This window comes from Hermetia illucens, chromosome 4 (genome assembly GCF_905115235.1).
Source record: "Hermetia illucens chromosome 4, iHerIll2.2.curated.20191125, whole genome shotgun sequence".
Lineage (NCBI taxonomy): Eukaryota > Metazoa > Arthropoda > Insecta > Diptera > Stratiomyidae > Hermetia > Hermetia illucens.
The window spans coordinates 114,753,392-114,771,815 of NC_051852.1; the positions used below are offsets into that span (position 1 = coordinate 114,753,392).

Sequence of the window (18,424 nt, forward strand, 5' to 3'; positions counted from 1 at the left end):
GAATCAGACTGTGGGAAAGTGCCAGGACATCAAGGGAAGCCGTGAAGGATTTAGGTTCAATACCTGTAGCTGACAATATTATGGGAGCCAGTGGCTCATAGTTCACCTTCTTTTCCACGTATTTATTTATTATTATTTATTATATTATTTTTTTATTTTTAATTTACTAATTTTAATTATTTGCTTTTCTTAAGGAATTAATTCCTTTATTTTCTTCCTTTTTCTTTTTGTTTTTATATTTAATTTGTTTTGACTTTGTTTATGGGTTTGGAAAATATCTAGAACGATGAATTATAGTTGAATCTCTTTGATTTGATGACTTCCTTCTTCTCAGTTCCTCCTTAACCCTGCAAAACTTAATCAATCAAGGGACACGCTCCAAAAATGGTCGGTGGACGTCAACGATGAGAGGGAACTTCAAGGGCCGCCCCACAATAACCATCTGAGGCAGAGGGAACAGGGATCGAGACTGTGATCGATCGTAGTTCTCCCGTCCTAGATCGCGGCACTCGGTTCCAGAGATTTACGGCTCCACGCGCGGTCGAACCGTCGTTGTAGCTCGCGTATTATTTTGTCCCGTTAAGCTTGCGTGAACCCTCCCGTGGGTGTGAATATTTTCAAGATCTGGTTCGGACCCACGCATCGGTATAGAAACGTGTATTTTATTGAATGACACTGAGGGATGAAAGCGTTCAAAGGACTCCCCCCCCCCACATTTCCAAACCTGGCGAGCATAGAGGCAACATGTCAACAGAGCGCTCCGGTGTAGCTTCACTATTTGCAAACGGACCTTCACGGTTAATTTCGAAATTTTTCTTGGGATAGCTCTTCCTTCAAGTCGTCTCCGGCCACTCAGGACGACCATCCTTATCATTACAGGTCCATTACAGGAGTTACCCGCGGCCGGGATCTTTAGGTCAGATGCTATGATCAAGGTTAAAGTCATCACGGACGATGAAGGGGTGAGAGGAGAAAATCACGGTTATGGTATCCGAACAGATGAGAGAGGCTAAGACGGGAAATGTACATAAGAAATGACAAATGGTTTGTGTGGGGTGGATAAATGCGCAAGACAATACAGTTGTAAGGAGAAGAATATAAGGAAATATGAATATGACTTATTATACAAACGAGTTAAGCTGAACTACTACGGTCAGGGTGGTTTCTGGTAATAGATTTCTCAGAACCTCGTTTGTCTGCTTCACTAAGCTGCTAGGGCGCCCACCCTTGGATGCACTGTCACTTTCGTGGTGATGTGATTACATTATACAACTTTCATGTTGTTCATGTTGTTTGCTTATTACCTTTCACTTCAGTTATTAATGAACTGGAATACTCGCTCACTTTAGCATTAAATTTACAGAATTATGGTTTATTCTCCAAGAAATATATATAGAAATATATAATTGAAGCTATATAAGTTGTATCCCACATTGGGCGCCAGTTAGACAAAGTGGAAGAAGCTTTGTTTAAAAAGATATAATTTATTATTCAAAACTTTTAAATTGCTAAACTAACTATCTTCAACGTTAAGAGTTGCATTTAAAGTTTCCCTTTTACCGCATACATAAACTCTGGTGCTTCATTGCATATTATTCCCATAAGCCAGTAGCAGAAGCAGTAAAATCTATTCCCAAGTCAATTGGCAGTAATTGGGGGATTGACAAAAAGTAAACCTGCTTTGTTTTCGCAAAAGCAATGAGCTAATGATGATGGAGTTATGATTCATGGATACGTTATTCCTAGATAGGAATAAAAAATACTTTTTGGAGGCTGATGGTCTTTATCAGAAACACGGGCAACTCGTCGGGTTCTACCGTCCCACTATGGTTAGCATGCATTTGAAATGATAAATATGTAAATTCAGCTTCAAGTAAGTTCTTGTAAAAATTATATATAAGATGTTAGCATACTACCACCCCCCACTGGGTGAGAAAAGCTTTTATTTTCGAAAAAGCTTGATGAATTTCCACGTGTTTCTAGCGCATGTGCTTTAGATGTAAACATGAACAAGTATCTTTCGAGAAAGATACTAATATATGTACATAACATGCTCAAGCTTTACTATTTTCATTGTGAATTGTTGCTAAGTAACTTTCGAAAATCGTCTTGGGGGATATCACTGTGGGGCTCTGTAATGTTTGGCGCCCAATTTAGCTTCCTACATTTCATAGGCACCCAACATCAGTTTCTGTTGGGACGTTGTTGATTAAAAACGTGTACTATTAATCTCGTTCTCGTTTTTCACATTCAACGGAAAATTTGAAAATATATTTATAAGAAATTCGAACTGACGAAAGGCGTACTACTGCCAGCTGATTTGAATATAAATTCAAATATCGGTGCCTTTTGCGTTTTAAAATTGTCTAAACGCATTTTAGATACGTGAAACTTTCAAGTGAAATCTAGTGCGTTAGATTTTTTTTGGGCGATAGTTTTCGGAATAGTTTTTGGTGAAAATCAGTTTTCGCTCTACGAATTTTATTTCGACTCAGTGGATTTTGGAACAAGGGAAATCTGAACACTTTCAAAATGGTCAAATACGGATTGGTTTTACTCGCTGTTTTGGCAGTTGTTTCAATGCATGAAGGTAAGGGTTTGAAGTAGTTTAGGTATAATAGTATCATGAAAGATATGAAATCAAATTAAATGGTTTCTAAAAGCGAAAGAAGGAACCCAAATTGTTAGAGGGACCATAAATTCTCACTTAACAATAAGAAATAGCATTTTTCGAATTAGTAGTGGAATTGTGCCTTACTATTGGTATTGGTGGTTTGAAAAATCCGTTAAAATTCAGTTTTAGAGTTGCGATTAGTGCTAATACTTAGGACCCAATGTATTGATTATATTTGAGATTTGAGGGGATCAAGTTGAAGAAGTAAAAAGTCTAATGGTGGTGAAGTGGTGAAGTCATTAAAAGCAACCAGAAGGAATCGCTCTCACCAAATGAGACTATCTCATCGCATCGAATAAGGCAACATATTACAATATTCTCTTTTATCTAATACTTGGAAGCCTTCAATAACTTTTGTATCTCCGGTTTTCTATTGCATTTTAAATATTCATGATTAAGTTTTATGGCACTGACTCCAAAAAAGCTCCCTAATTTCAATAGTTGTTAGTCTAAAAATGTTAAATCTTTCAACAAACATCATATGATATACGCATGTAAATTAGCATAAAGATTTGGTGATATAACAATGACTCCAACGATGAATCTTTCTATATAAATGGAAGTAGTAATTTGATTACATTGTAATTGTATACGAAATTCATCTATTTTCATGCGAAATGCTGCACAAAAAAGTGAAATTTTCCTGTCTACATACAAAACATCTCATAATCTATTTTAGTATTCTGAAAAATACTAAAATCACAAAATATTTACTGCGAAAATATTAAATTTGATGAGCAAGTGCTTCTATTTAGAAGTTACTTTGGGAGGTAGTGCAAATGGTTTTTGTTCATCAAAACAAGCAAATATCACTAATTTTTTGAAGCGTGTGTATTTGGAGAGGATGAAATTACTAAATTAGTAGATGTTTATCATCATTTTGCAAAACAACTTAGTTTCAATGCCATCTTATTCACCGCATTTGAGGTAACAATAGTAATGACAATAAATATCACTCTATCCTATTTTGGTGCTATTTATCAAGGTGAAAAGTCACTTTTAATATCACCCAAAAACTAAAAATAATAACACAAATATTTAATTGTGGGAGAAATGATCAACAGTTTCTGTTTTTCGAGAATTTCGTTGAGAATTTATTTCAGAATTTAAATTTGTGGTTGTGTTGTTTATATTGACCATTTGGAAGTGTGGAACAATTGAGATACTTTCAATTTGAATGGTTTAACTTCTAAATAGTAGCCAAGATTAGTTAGTTAGTTTAGTTTACTTGGGAGAACCGCACTCCAAGCACTCAGGCCATATCCCCATAAATCGACTATTCAATGGTTTCCCGCCTACGATGTTCGCAGGCTTTAGCGAATCTGAGAATATTCTCCAGAGACAGAGAGTGTGCTGATCCTTCATTGAAGAAAATCTTGCTAAGGTGTTTTCTTCTGAGATCTGAGGATGCCGGGCAGCTGCATGAAAAGTGCAGGGCCGTCTCCTCCTCCTCCTCACATTGGCTCTAAATAGCCGAAACCACCACCCCAATCTTTTCCATATGGTAGGGTTAGGTAGGTAGGTATCAGTGGCCGCTCCGTGCGCTTTGGTGCGCCGTTTTGATGCCACAAACTCCTAAGACCGTGACTGTTGTTATGGGAGCAGGGAAGCAGAGTCCAGCCGGCTTGGATCTCCAGAGCCTGCCCGTAGCATTCACGAAGGAAAGCAGCTCTCCGACCCTGCAGCTAGAAATCTCTCTGATGCCCCAAAGAATGGTTTACCCAGTGTCCGCACCCTGACTCTAGCCAGAGCTGGGCAATCGCAGAGAAAGTTTTCGTTTCCTTCTCCGCAGGTTCGGTAATGCGAATTGTAGGGTATGTTGAGCCTAGGGGTATGGTCCCATATGGGTCAGTGCCCCGTGCTGACCGCCGTAATCTTGAATGCATTTACACACGTTTGGCACAGGAGCTCTCGTGATCGGGCTATGTTATAAGCGGGCCAAATTCTCCTTGATTTGGCACAGCTTGTAAGCCTTCGCCATCTTAGGCCCGCGGTTGCTAGGTAGTGCGAGTAGACTCGGCCCGCGACAGCCGCCAGCGTAACACCGACTGTATTCGCCGAAGGACTGCCAAGAGCAGAGCAGAGCCTGGTCAATCCGTCAGCACGTTCATTCCCCTCTATGTTCCTATGCTCGGGAACCCAGAGGAGAGTGACCTTGAGCGTGCCGCCCAGACGGTTCAGCGCGTCTCTGCACTGCCCCACCAGCCGAGAAGATGTCGTCGTTGAGTACAAGGCCTTGATGGCCGCTTGGCTGTCGATCAGCTATGTTACGCTTGAGGCTCAAAAACATATTTTTCAGGTGGATGTTACTACTGTAAGAAATAAGAAAATATTTGAAAGAAATATCAGAAAATATCACTTTAGAGCTAATTTCGTAGCAATATAATTCATTTACAAAATTCTTCTAATACATATATACAAATCCTTCTGTAATTTCCTAAAACTGGAAAAAATATACATTTCTAATGTTTTGTACTTAATTTTCTCATATTAGATATCACTTTTTTATAGATAAGCTTAGGCGCATCGCTCGAATATAATAAATCAATATGATTAAATCCCGGAATCTCCACCAAACTGACTCGCAAATGTTTTAAAGCTGATCGCAATCGGAATACGTCCTAAAATTATAAAAAGAAATTATAAATAATATAAATATAATTATAAAAAGAAAAGTATTAAAATAATGTGATATATTATTTATATTCTGAAAAATTTGAATAATTCATAGATGAGTCAAAATGGCATCACAAAATCAGCTCATTCATAGTTGTCATTTTGCATGATCAAAAACTATTTATGTAGGCCAGCATTATGATTTAATTTTCACAACAACGTAAATTAAATACGAATGTCTACACCTATTTATATGTAATATAAAGAACGATTTCATAACATATAGGCACACGGGAGGAAAGAGTAATAAAGATAGACAAACCCTTGTCATCAAATTTTCAGTTCAATACAGGAGTCTCAGTCCACCAGCCATGATCGACGGCTGACCAAAAATCGCTACTAAAAGCAAAGCAGTCCGCTTATGGGACATTCAGGAAGATCTCCAATTCCGATAATTTCCAAAACTTTGTAAGGGCTAGAGAAGATCGAAACCAAGCGGTTAAAAACGGTAACGAGACCTGTTACACTTTTTGGCGCGAAGATTTTGAACCCGTTTCACAAAGTATCAAAAATCGTTTTTTTTTAAAGTACTAATCGAATCCTTTCATATGATACCTCACATGACCATATCCTGTGAAAAAAGTTGCAGCCCCTCTTTCACAAGTATGGGGAGCCATACCCAGTGCAAACTGATTACACGTTCTTACCAAAGTTCGTGACATTTTGTTCAGCTGGTTCCGAGTAAATCGGGTGTGACAGACAGACAGACCTGTGAGGAGTGGCCAGATCTCCCACCAGGCGCGTTTCTTCCTGTGGATAAGGAAATGCTCGGCGGATGCATATGAGTATGAACTTGTACGCATTCAGAAGTGTGCGTGCATGGGCGTGTTTATTCGCAGGTCGGATAAGTGGGAGAAAAACGCCCACCCGTGAATACAAATGGCTATAGGAAGGTAACCCAGAATAATAAACCAATAAACCAAAGGGAACCCCAGTACCAGCGGCGGTGGTGGACAGTTTGGCCACCGTGGGATCTAAAGCTACAAGCAGCTTAGACAAGGAAGTGTTTAAAGCGAGCACACCACTTCCTAGAACCCATAATAAAAGCACTGGAAGATGTACCCAGGAGAGAGGGGGGGGGCTGAGTTTGTCGTCAAAAGCCACAGTGACACCAACCGCATCCGCAAGTAAAAGGCTAGAGAAGGCTCCTCAGGATTGAGTACCGGATCCGTTTAGGAGAAGCTCAACGATTATGAAATCTCAAACAATATTCAAAACCGTTAATGTCTCAAAATGTGCGAAAAGAAGGAGGAACAGAAGTCCTATTTAGAACAGTCATCTTTCATTTTGCTTGGAGAGAAAATTGTTCAGTTATCGGAATTTATTAAAAATAAACACAACGTGCACCAAGCAATGAAGCCAATGGTGAGAGTCATCAGGGTTCTATATAACAAATCAGTGAAAATCCGAATGGTAACGCAGTCAACGCAGGTGCCACCTAACCGTATGCTCGTGAATGAGCAGAGAAAAAAGGGGGTTCGGGAAAAAGAAGACGAACATCCAGCAGGTTTCCAAACAACAAAAAAGCGTACCACCCGCTTTGAGGAAGACGCCTAAAACCGCGCTAGATAGAAAAATAGTACCTAAAACACTAGCGCGTCAAGGGAGCCGATATCTGATCAAAAGGTACACGACCGTTAGACTAAGATTGGACCAAAAAATCGAAAAAAGAGGAGAATGAGGATCCGTCCCGAGGCATATATTAGTATAGTTGTTTGAAGCATGCTTGGCAGATGGGATCTTTCCCGAGGCATGGAAAACGCAAAGGGTTGTTGCCTAAACCTGGTAAGCTTCCCGGTGAACTATCTTTCTACAGACCTACATATATGTTGCGTAACTGCGCTGGTCTACAGCTATTTAACAGAGAGAAAGTTCTTTTAACACACAGCCAATGGAACCAAAGAATACATTGACTCCGCGTATGTTCCACAGGGCTCGGTTCTGAAACCGCTATTGTGGTGAATCATGTATAATAATGTCCTCCACATCCCAGTTACTAACGAGACCACAATAGTGGATTATGCGGTTGACATGGCGGTATTGTTGTTGCAAAGGATCTCGCGGATGTGGAATCGTATTCATTCGAAGCAATCATTGCTGTAAAGAAGTCGCTGAAAGATGCAGTTTATACACTCGCGAAAGCTAAATTATCAGGAAGCGGCATAAGGAAACCACTGCGGTATCAGAATGAGAAGCATATCATCACTTCAAAATCAGCAATTAAATATATTGGAACGATGATAGATGTGAGGTTGAATTTCAAGCAGCACTTATAACATGTTTGCACAAAGGCGTCCAATATCAGCAGGGCCCTGGCAAGGATAATGCCAAGTTTTGGTCACCCACGATGTACTCGTAGGCTGCTTATAGCTGCAGTAATTAGTTCTGCTCTACGCAGCCCACTTTGGTCAACTGCATTGCATACCGCCTGCAATGGTCAAAAGTTGTGCGCGGTTCATGGAAAGACCGCCTCGTGCTGCTGTTATAGAACAGACAAAGCGGCCTACGCGGTAGCCGAAATGATGGCAATCGAGATTGCTGATGATAGACCCGAGTCTTCCTCGGATCGTTAAATGTGTGGTAACAGTGGTAGGAACGAGCGGAAAAGGGTCGATAGACCCACATATTGATTCCCAGCATCAAGGTGTGGACGCAGAGAACGCATTGTGAGATAAACTATGATATCACGCAGTTTGTCACCGGATATGGCGTTTACCGTAAATGCCTATATAAGTTTAAACGGGACCACTCACCCAAATGTCCCAGCTGACGCTGTATTTCGGAGGACCCGAAGCACGTTTTCTTCCATTGTCCTAGATTCGCAGAGGAAAAGGAAGAGTCTAGAGGAGATGATATTCGGGAGGAACAGTAGCAGCAATATAACTGCCAGGAGAACTGCAATGCAGAGAACGACATGATGGGGTCGACTCAGTGCAAGTTAAGAGAGCCAGAGTAGACGAGAAAGCAAGGTTGCGAATGCTACAGCCATGTCCACCCCGCGACGAAATACTTTGCAATGGTTCTGTGCGGGAAAGGACCAGAGCTAGGGGGAATTTCTAGTGGATGACAATCCCACACGCTGGCACATGCCAACCGTTGTCTTCGGAAGATTTCCACCTTCGGGAAAAAAGAGATAGACAGACAGACATTGAATTGACTCTAATAAGGTTTTGTTTCACAGAAAACCTTCAAAATAAATACCCAATCAAGGTGCAATGTTTATGGATAACTCAACAATCAAGTTAAAATCTGGAAAAAACGCAAAATAAAACCAGACAGTCTAGAATTCCAGTAATCGACAGCATGGAGCTGTTCCTACACTCGTCTTGGAATGGGCTCAAACAAGATAAACGGTGCGTCCAGTAGTGGAAGAAGAAAAGAACGAACGGATTGCACAATGGTCAAATATACTCTGTAATATCAATTACAAAATTACGAAGTTAATATGGACAGGCGTATCTTATAACTGACTGAAGGCTTTCACAAAAATACACAGTCTGGAGTATAAAGGTAGAAAAAGAAGATGTGGCAGACCCTGCCTAAGATGAAGCGATGGCATAGGTAGGACGCCAGACAGCTTTTAGTGATATCGAATGGATGGAGCTCGACCAAAAGCAGGATGTTCGGAGCTTCTTAGTAAGGCTGGCCTAAACCGGATGCCGCTAGTTTCGCCGTACCAAGTACTCAAGAAACCAGAAAAAAAGGTAGAAATATTGGGAAAAGTTATCAGAAGGAACCAGGACCATCCAAAAAAGGGAAAGAAAGAAGGGAGGAAGGAAGCTTTCCAGCTAGAAGATAAGGCATAAGATCTAGGCTTACCTTATTAAGCAGTAGACCCCTGGCACCCTAGCCCATCTGAGCCTGCCCATCTTCGTCCATATGGATTAGCTGTCTCGCCCACCACAGCCTATTTACCCAGTATTTAATCTAGAATCAAACGGTCCCGCGATCATTCATATAGCTCTTCTTTATATAGGCTATAGAATTGTCCACTCTCTTATTGAGATCCATCCGGCTTTTATAATTTTACTTATCAAGAAACCAATACACCGTGGAAAGCAGCAGTCAGCAGGCCCGTCTTTAGCTATGCTACCGAGGTCAAGGACATTCGACTGACCATACTGCCGAAAACATTTCCGGCGCAAATACTCACTCGTGAGCAGCATGAAATTATCGTCGAGCTTGTCATTAGGCAGGTGTACAAGGGATGGAGTGCGAAGCTCGAGTTCACCGGCATACGCTTTCGACCAGGTCATATGCGAGTGGACTGCGCGACAGAGGACACTGCGAAGTTGCTTAGGATTATAAAATTGAAAAACCAGTACCTTACTCCAAACTACCCATACAAAGCTTTGTACTGATGAAAGGAGTAAGTTGCTCCCGAAATATGTATACATAATAAAATAAAATTGTAGTTTGGAGTAAGCTACTGGTCTATCAATTTTAGACTTAACTACAAATAGAAGACAATATCTAACTTCTTAGGATTATAGTCTCTACATTGCCAGGCTGGAAAGAAGTATTGTCGTCATATGCGGGGATGGCTTACCAACGGCACACATGGAGACAGTGTATCTTCCTAAAGCTGTAGCACTAGCGAGAAAGGATCGTATGGGCCTCCTAATTGCTCAGAATGATGATCTCTACATGCGATTATAGAGAGTCTCCAGAAGCAAGTTGGAGGGCAAAGACAGGCTCCTCACGATCGGGGTAGATGACCGATCCCTGGAGTCAGTCGAACAACGAAACCGCCTTATCAACTATAAATTTGACAAGATACCAGCGCATAGGCTCAGTTAGAAGCCGAAGGAAAATACTTCAAAAAAGACATGGGACGGAAAACTTACCCGAAGGAATCGCAGAAGCCATAGAAACTGAAAAGGCCGATTCAAGCAGGGAAGCAGAGCTGCTGCCCAGTGAGGAGCATTATGTCGGAGAAAGAGGATGACTCTTCGACAGTAGAGAAGATGAAGCCAATAGCCAGCACTGAATATAGCTCAGGTAAACCTCAACCATGCAAGAGCTCCATCTGTAATGTTTGCAAGAAAAATCAACATTCGAATGGTACGGGCTCAAGACCTCTGATATGTAGCGGAGGCAAATTCACGGCCTATAAGGAGAAAATATGCAGGTAATTTGAGACTCCTCTTGCGAAAAACTAAGATCTTGCTTCATTCTTAAACGCAGCTTAAAATATATATGTTTTTCAGGGTTCCTAAGTGGAGACCTTGCGCCGTCCATGTCCAAGTATCACTGCAAGCCGGCGAAAGAATTCTAGAGACAGTCGTAGGATCACGATTCTTCTCAGGAGACGACATCCAGATCCCACCGAATCTAATCGCTAAACTGATGAAGTTCCGCGAAAGAAAGGCGCTACCACCACCGCCATATTACGGGATGCCATACAAAAAAAGAAATAGCACTATGTGCGTTTTTGGATATCAAAGGAGGGGTCGATAACACATCGCACATAGAGCTACGAGATGTCCTGCTTCGCGTGGGAGATACAAATTTTATGGTCTTGGACACTACCCAGGGTTGTCCACAAGGTTGGGCACTATCAACGCTTATGTGGAGTATGGTAATTGATGAGCTCCTAGGAGAGCGAACAACTACTGGACTATAAGTGCAGGGTTACGGACACGACATTGTTTTAATCAGTGGGTACAAATATGAGGATTGTAACAGAATCCAAACTGGGCTAAGAATTACTAGCACCTGATACAACCAGGCGGCGCTGCGTATCAATCCAGCGAAGGTCAATATAGTACTATTCATTAGAAAGTGCAACCAAGGAGGTGAGACGGAAAACAGAACTCAAATATTTGGAAATTATACTAGAGTTTTTGCTCCAGAAGACGCATGTCGGAAACATATGTCAGGAAACTACAAGGGTTTTGCTGACTTGCAGGTCTATAGCAGGAAAAAGTGGTAATGCACCCCAAAGATACTACTTTGGATATACATTGCAATAGTAAAGCCAGTGATTACCTATGGGCCCGTAATCTGAACAGAACTCAGCACAACAGGTAGAAGTTAAGCAGACTTCAAAGAATGGCTTGTTTGCATTAGTGGGGCAATGAGGATATGCCCTGGAGGTCCTTCTGTGACGGACTCGCTTCCAGTGCGATCTTCAGAATGGGCGAGAGTATCAATGAGGTAGGCAGCTGCAGGGATCGAAGGAAAATTGATATTCATTCTAGGCTGTATTCCAAATTACTGATGACAACGAAGTTTCTTTTGAATAAGAAATTTGAAATACGTTGGAGTAACATGGCAAACTGGAAGAGTGCAACAGTGACTTATGTGCTTCAAATGCAGCAACTGGTACACCGGCGGATCTCTCACAGCAGAGGGAGCAGGCGCCAGGGTAAATAGTCCAAGGAAAACGTACTGTGAAGCAATGGATTAGCACCCTACTATATTCCAGGCAATCAAGTGAATTCCTACCTGGGATGGGTGTATATTGATAGACTGGACACGCTGGGCTCGTACAATACTTTGGGTTCAGGTCATGTTAGGTTAGAAGGAAATGAGGCAGCCGACAGGCAGGGATACCTATGCACGGACCAGAACCCACAGTCAGCGGTTAATATGAAAACGGCAACTCTGAGGCAAGTCACCTTTATAACAGGGAGATCCAAAGTTGATGCTGTCACGCAAGTCGTGGATGCGGTCCATCGAGCGGACGCACACAGCCGCCAAGCTGGACACGGTGCCCTTCGTAACGCTTGATGTCAGAAATGCCTGTAATTCTGTAAGATGGAAAGACACTCTAGACACCCTAGACAATACTTTCCACGTGGTGAGCTATCTCTTACGGATATTGAGTGATTATCTAAGACGCTAGAGGCTCAGAGACGATAGGGGGTCAGAGGATGATGGAGTTCACGTCAGGGGTAGAGCAGGGATCCATTCTAGGGCCTGCCATCTGGCGGTGGTGATGTGGTGGCGTTTGTTGGTAAACGTACTGTCGAAGAAACGCAAAGCAGACTTAGCCTATTGATGAGACGGGTAACCGGATGGCTACTCATGGTTTCAACCTCGCACCGAAGTAGCTAAAAAGAGGATTCCGACCCTGCGTCCCAAGTCCATCGGCAAGTCGATAATCGAGTCAAAACCAACGGTAAAATACCTTGGACTGACTCTTAAGTCAAAGATGAGGTTTTTCGAGCAAATCAAACTGGCAGCGGCGGCAGGAGTTTCGGCCTTAACTCGGCTAATGGCAAATATTGGGAGTCCTACGTCTAGCAGCGACGTCTCCTAATGAGTGGAACGCAGCCTGTCCTGGTCTACGGCGCAGAGGTATGGGCAGACTCTCTTGGCAAGGAGGTATATCGTAAGCGCCTTGTGCGTCTTTGTACCGCACTGTCTTCGAACTGGTCGTGATGGTTATAGGGGGAGTGATTCCTGTTGCCCTTGCTAACGAGCTCTTAAATGGGCATGGAGGTTTTCAATGTTACCTGCACAAAATTGAAAAGGCCGATCTCCTGTGCCGATCTCTTTTTCTTGTGAAAGGTGGGATGGGATTCGCCAGCTACTCTATTTAAACAGAAGGATCTTTCTCCAGACAGCATTGTCGAAAAGATGCTGAGGAGCGCTGACAGGTGGAGTCACGGGGTAGATTACGTTCGGGTTATTCTCGTTGCAAAGAAGATAGAGCTCGACCATTGAAGGGGCCGGATGGCAGGGGGTTCCTTAAACTAACAATTCCCTTTCTCCTCTCCCGTGTGACAAACGGTTACAGGCTAGCCATCTGACGATGGGGAAGGATTTAGCTTGTAGTCCGACCGTTGCGGAAGTCCAACAGTCTGTGCGTAAATGCATTCACCTACCCTACCCCAAAAGAAAGAACCCACAGAATGGTCACAAAATTAACAAGGAACGGCTGGGGGAACTATATCAGACAAGCCTACTAGGAATAGACCAATCCAGGTTGGTCATGGAAGGATACGAGCCCAAGCCTACGAATCATTGTGGGAATACTCACTGGACAAACTATCACCTGGGGAAGCTAGTTCAGATAGGTCAGATGTCTGATCCGAGCGATGAATATGCGGGTTTTTTCGGATAAAGGTGCATTGTCACCATGATCCCCCTATCACTGAAGACTGTCGCAAATTGGCACACTAAGTTAGTTATGGACATCTATTCGTGGGAGCACAAGAAGAATAAGCTAGTAGATATTATATACTTTTTCATCATAAAATTCGAGAAAGTGTCACCCAACAAAGAGCATCGTAATTATGCAGCAGTTTATGAAAATCGTTTATTCACACCTCTCATGCAATCATAAGAGATAAAACAGTCAAACATTAGCTACTTATAGATAATAGTCCATTGAACCAATAAATCTGAATGATATGAAAAGATATTCAAATTGAATTCAATATATTTCTACTAAATAACTTTATGTTTGCTGATTTTATTGACTAAATTCGAAATGATTCAAAGTAGTTAAGTAACTGGATATCTGACAAAATTTTATTAAGCACATTAAAACCGGGTTATTGTTTAAGATATGATAGACCAAATTATTTCTGGCATGTCCCTTGACATATAGTAAAACTTTCCAATTTCAAACGTGCGGCATGTAACATTACCACATTTCATTAACACATCAACCGCATGGAGTGTTATAAAACTATCCAAAACCTATCTGACGCTTTGGCTTTTATATGACTCGTGAGGAAAGGCATTACTGCGGAATTGGCCCCATAGGTATATCCACATTTCAGGGAAGCGCATATAATTCATTGAGAGTAGACAAATTGGCGCAATCTTAGATTACCGAAAAAATCTGCATAAGTCAAAATAAACTGAATGTTATAAAGCCCCGTCCACCCAGAATGGCCGCTTCACCGATTCGAATAAATTACGAGCTCAGCGGGTAGCCCAGTTTTTTGCATAATATTTCGCCGATTATACAATAACTTATGTGATTTTTTTCGGAACTAGTTATTCTTAATAAAAGACCTGGAATCGTAATAGTCACCTCTTCAGCGTTTGCTGTAACCTCAGATAATGAAAACTTTTATTAGGCCGTTTGGCGTTTTAAGGCTTTGTTTTTACACTAACGAACTGGTTTGGTTTCAAGTAAAAGTGGTAGATCTAATCTAATTAAACATAGATTTTCACCAGGTGTGCAATAAAGCAGAGACTGCATGGAATTATGCGTGTATACTGTTATGGTGACTGATAATCGTTAAATCTAATCATTTTTTCCGCAGTGTCGTTGGAGGTTTATTAGAATTGAAAATTAAGATGTTATAACATCAGAGATTGCAACATGTGCATGCATTGGATAGACGTAATGGCTTTATTTTGATTTCAGTGGGTAAAGATTTAGCAATCTCAGTAAAATACTTTTATATCTTATTTCATACGTCAGTCGGAGAAAGTAATGGATCTCGAATCAGAAGAATTGGGAGTAAAATCCCCCAAGAGATTCTCTTCTACAACTGTCCACATATTGGACAAAAATTTAAAGCACCAACTAAGCAATTTCTACTTTCTCGCCATAGAACACAACCTTTACTTCTTTCTTATCATACTATATATCCTACTTTTTAAGGTTTTGCTTGTAAAACAAAACCTTATTAAAATCGGTTCAATGTCTGTTTATCTGTGACACGCACTTTTCTCAAAAAGAGTCTTAGGTGTTATGACATTTGTTGGAAAGGTGGAGAGTACGGGGAGTCGAAAATGATGATTTCTTTATCGGTCTCACTTTCAGAAACTAACAAACCGAAAAATCTGAAAAAACATCGTGAAGCTGCCTCTATACAGTAACCATGCCTCAAAATACTGTACATATCGATATCTACTCAAATAATGGTATATTACTATGAATTTGGGGAAATTGACTAGAAACCCCCTTAAGTGTATCCTAGAGTTACAAAAATTTACGTTAATAACCGGAAGGACACGCAGAACAATAAGCCAATATGAACGAAGAAAAAAAATTAGCTTACAGTGCAGAGACTCGAATTTATAATGGGAAAATTCGGAACGCCAGATTTATTAAGAAAGTTGAAAGCTATTCCCAATTTGTAAAACCCAGGATGCCAGCAAGATCCAAAGCAAGTCGGGAAACCGGAAGCTGGGTGCTTCAGGTATAAAAGGTTTTGTTTGCTTCTTCTGTGAGTATATTTGAGTGTTAAACTATCCCATTTATACGTAGCCCGTTATGTATATGAATTTAGCATGTCTGACTACCCACTTTAGCGTGATATAGTTATTTAGTTGCAGTAAATTTACAGGGTAAAGTCAACTTTGAACTACTGTAACTTTATTACCAATAGTATGATTGACCAAACTTGGGGATAATATGCTTCATATTACATTTAATACTACTACCAACTTTTATAACTCTGGGATGAACTTAAAGGGGGTTTTACTCAATTTCCCCAAAAATATGGTAATATACTATTATTAACTTAATTTAAACGAATATCGATATGGAAAGTATTTTGAGGCCTGGGCACCATATAGAGGCAGCTTCATGTTTTTTTTCAGATTTTTAGGCTGGGTAGTTTTTGAGAATGGATCCGTTAAAGAAATCATCACTTTTCGCCCCTCCCACTCCCCGGCTTTCTATCAAATCTCAAAACTATCATAATACCGGCTTCGAAAAGTACTAATCGAGATCTTTCATTTGATATCCCACATGACTATATTCGGTGAAAAAAATTTGTACACCCACTTTTTACATGTATGGGGACCCCCCTAAATCCCAACGTAGAAATATATCACTCACTGCATGTCTGGGCGTCCATAGTTCCCACCTTCTCACCAAATTTCGTGTCAATCGGTATAGCCGTTTCTGAGAAACGTGCGTGTAACAGACAGACAGACAGGCAAACATGCATGTCAGAGGGTCTCTTTCCTGCACCATGGAAACGGCAGAAGCTGGTGCTGTTGCTTAAAGCTGACAAACCTCCAGGGGAACCGTCCTCCTATAGACCCATAAGTCTTCTAGACACTACAATAGATTACTTCCAGTCGTCGAGAGCCAAGGGGACCTTTCAGATAGGCAGTATGGGTTCCGTAAAGCCAGATCACCCATTGATGCCATCAAAATGGTTGCTGGCTTAGCCGAAAATGCAATTCACGGAAAGGGTTGTACCAGCATTTAAATCTGCCAACTGGAACCTTATACGAAAGTCTCTTGCGACGATTGGTGTTTCCACCTACCTCGCCGATATTATCGATAGCTACTGGAAAGTGCGGACACTCTGGTATAATACCGATGATGGACCCAAAGAGTACGTTGTCTCCGCAGGTGTCCCACAGGGCTCTGTACTGGGCCCACCACTGTGGAACATCAGGTATAATGATGTACTCAACCTTCCGGTTCCGAAAGAGGCCACGGTGGTGATATATAACACTGATAATGGTCGCAAAGCATCTCGAGGACGCTGAGTTGTACTCAAGCGAAGTAATCAGTGTTAAGGCTTGGTTAGGGAGTGCTGGACTGGCGATTGCGGAGAAAAAGACGGAAGTGGTCCTCATCACTAAGCGCCGCAAAAGAAATAACCTCTGCATTAGAATCGGGAATCATATCATCACTTCCAAGCCGGCCATAAAATACTTGGGGGTGATGATAGACAGAGGACGCTTGTAAAAGACGGAGCATACTTGTAAAAGAGCATCTACCCCGAATATTGCTCTGGCAAGGATGATACCGAACGCAGGAGGCCCGCGGCATACTTGCAGGCTGCTCTTAGCTAGGGTGGTCAGCTCTATCATGCTGAATGCAGTCCCAATTTGGGGAAAAACACTGCAGGTTTTAGGTAATACACATAAACTGAGTACGGTTTGCAGAAGAACATCCCTAAGCGTGTATTCTAGCTTCAGCACCGTATCAGACGCTGCCGATTGACATCCTAGCAACCGATATGATGCACATTTATAACACCAGGTCCATCTCTCCCTTATCTCAGGTGAAAAAAGCCGAAAGGGAGAGATCCATAAGCAGATGACAACAGCGATGGGACCAGTTAGAAAAGGGTCGTTGGACTTAGAGGTTGATCCCTTCCATCGGGGAGTGGGGTCCCAGGGGACCTAGCGCACGTATTCTTCCAGTGTCCTAGGTTCGTGGAAGAAAGAAGGAACCTAGAGGAAACTGTAGGTGAAGTGCTATCACCGGAAAATTTTCTCCGGAGAATGATAGCCTGTCAGGAAGACTGGGATGCAATCAATTCCATGATCGCTGTAATCCAGTAAAAACTGCGAAAAAGCAGTAGAAGTGAAGAAGGCACGGGTAGACGGAAGGAAACCTGGCTAAAGTAAGCTAACTCCACCCCGTGATGTAATACCTGAAGGTGGTTCCACGGGATCGGCTGGTTTTAATGGGTAAAAATCCCACACTCTGGCCAGGGTTTTTTCAAAATTTCCACCTCCTAAAAAAAAAAGGCAGACAGACATTGAACCGATTGTAATAAGATTTTGTTTTGCAAACAAAAAAACGAAACCTTAAAACCCAAAAATGGGATTCCATGTTGGAGCGAAGAGGTCCAATATGAGCAGAGCAAACGTCTCCCGCTTGTAGCCAAGTGAAAACTATACTTAGGCAGAATGCTCTCAAGCGTGCGCAAAAGCATGAGATCTCCATTCAATGCAGAGGTCTAGATGAGGTCACATCTACGACGGAAATATATACTACTTTGCAGAGCATAGTAAACCCCACCATAGACAGTACCAAGCCCATTTGAGAGCAAAGTAGGGAATAGTCACTACAATCTGAATGGCCGCGTAATACCTTGACGTTTCAGGAAGTAGTAGAATTTTGTGGACAACTCAATTACAACTCTCGAAATTAAGCATGCTTCGAAACCGGCTACCACACCTCGAAATGGGACTAATCTTTCTGTTACGAATTTTTGCTTTAGCCAACGGCTTATAACTGACTTTTCAAATGTACCAACCCTTCTCGACGACAATATCAATTTTCTCCACAATACTCGCTTGCTCCACCTTCAACAAGAACTTCACCAATACATACTGGGGTTGAGCGAGGTAGGATTGTGGTACTCCGTACCAGATAGAATACCAACTAAAAGATTCCAGTCT

At 41.7% G+C, this 18,424-nt stretch overlaps 1 protein-coding gene across 1 annotated transcript in view; it reads right to left on the reverse strand.

The window, feature by feature from the left end:
• Nucleotides 1-5,027: 5,027 nt before the first annotated feature.
• Nucleotides 5,028-18,424, reverse strand: part of LOC119654864 (lipase 3) — a 41,199-nt gene continuing 27,802 nt past the window's right edge. The window contains exon 5 of the mRNA XM_038060453.1: nucleotides 5,028-5,295. Within this exon, the coding sequence (XP_037916381.1) occupies nucleotides 5,137-5,295 (159 nt within the window). The 3' untranslated portion in view covers nucleotides 5,028-5,136. The remainder of the gene's footprint in view (nucleotides 5,296-18,424) is intronic.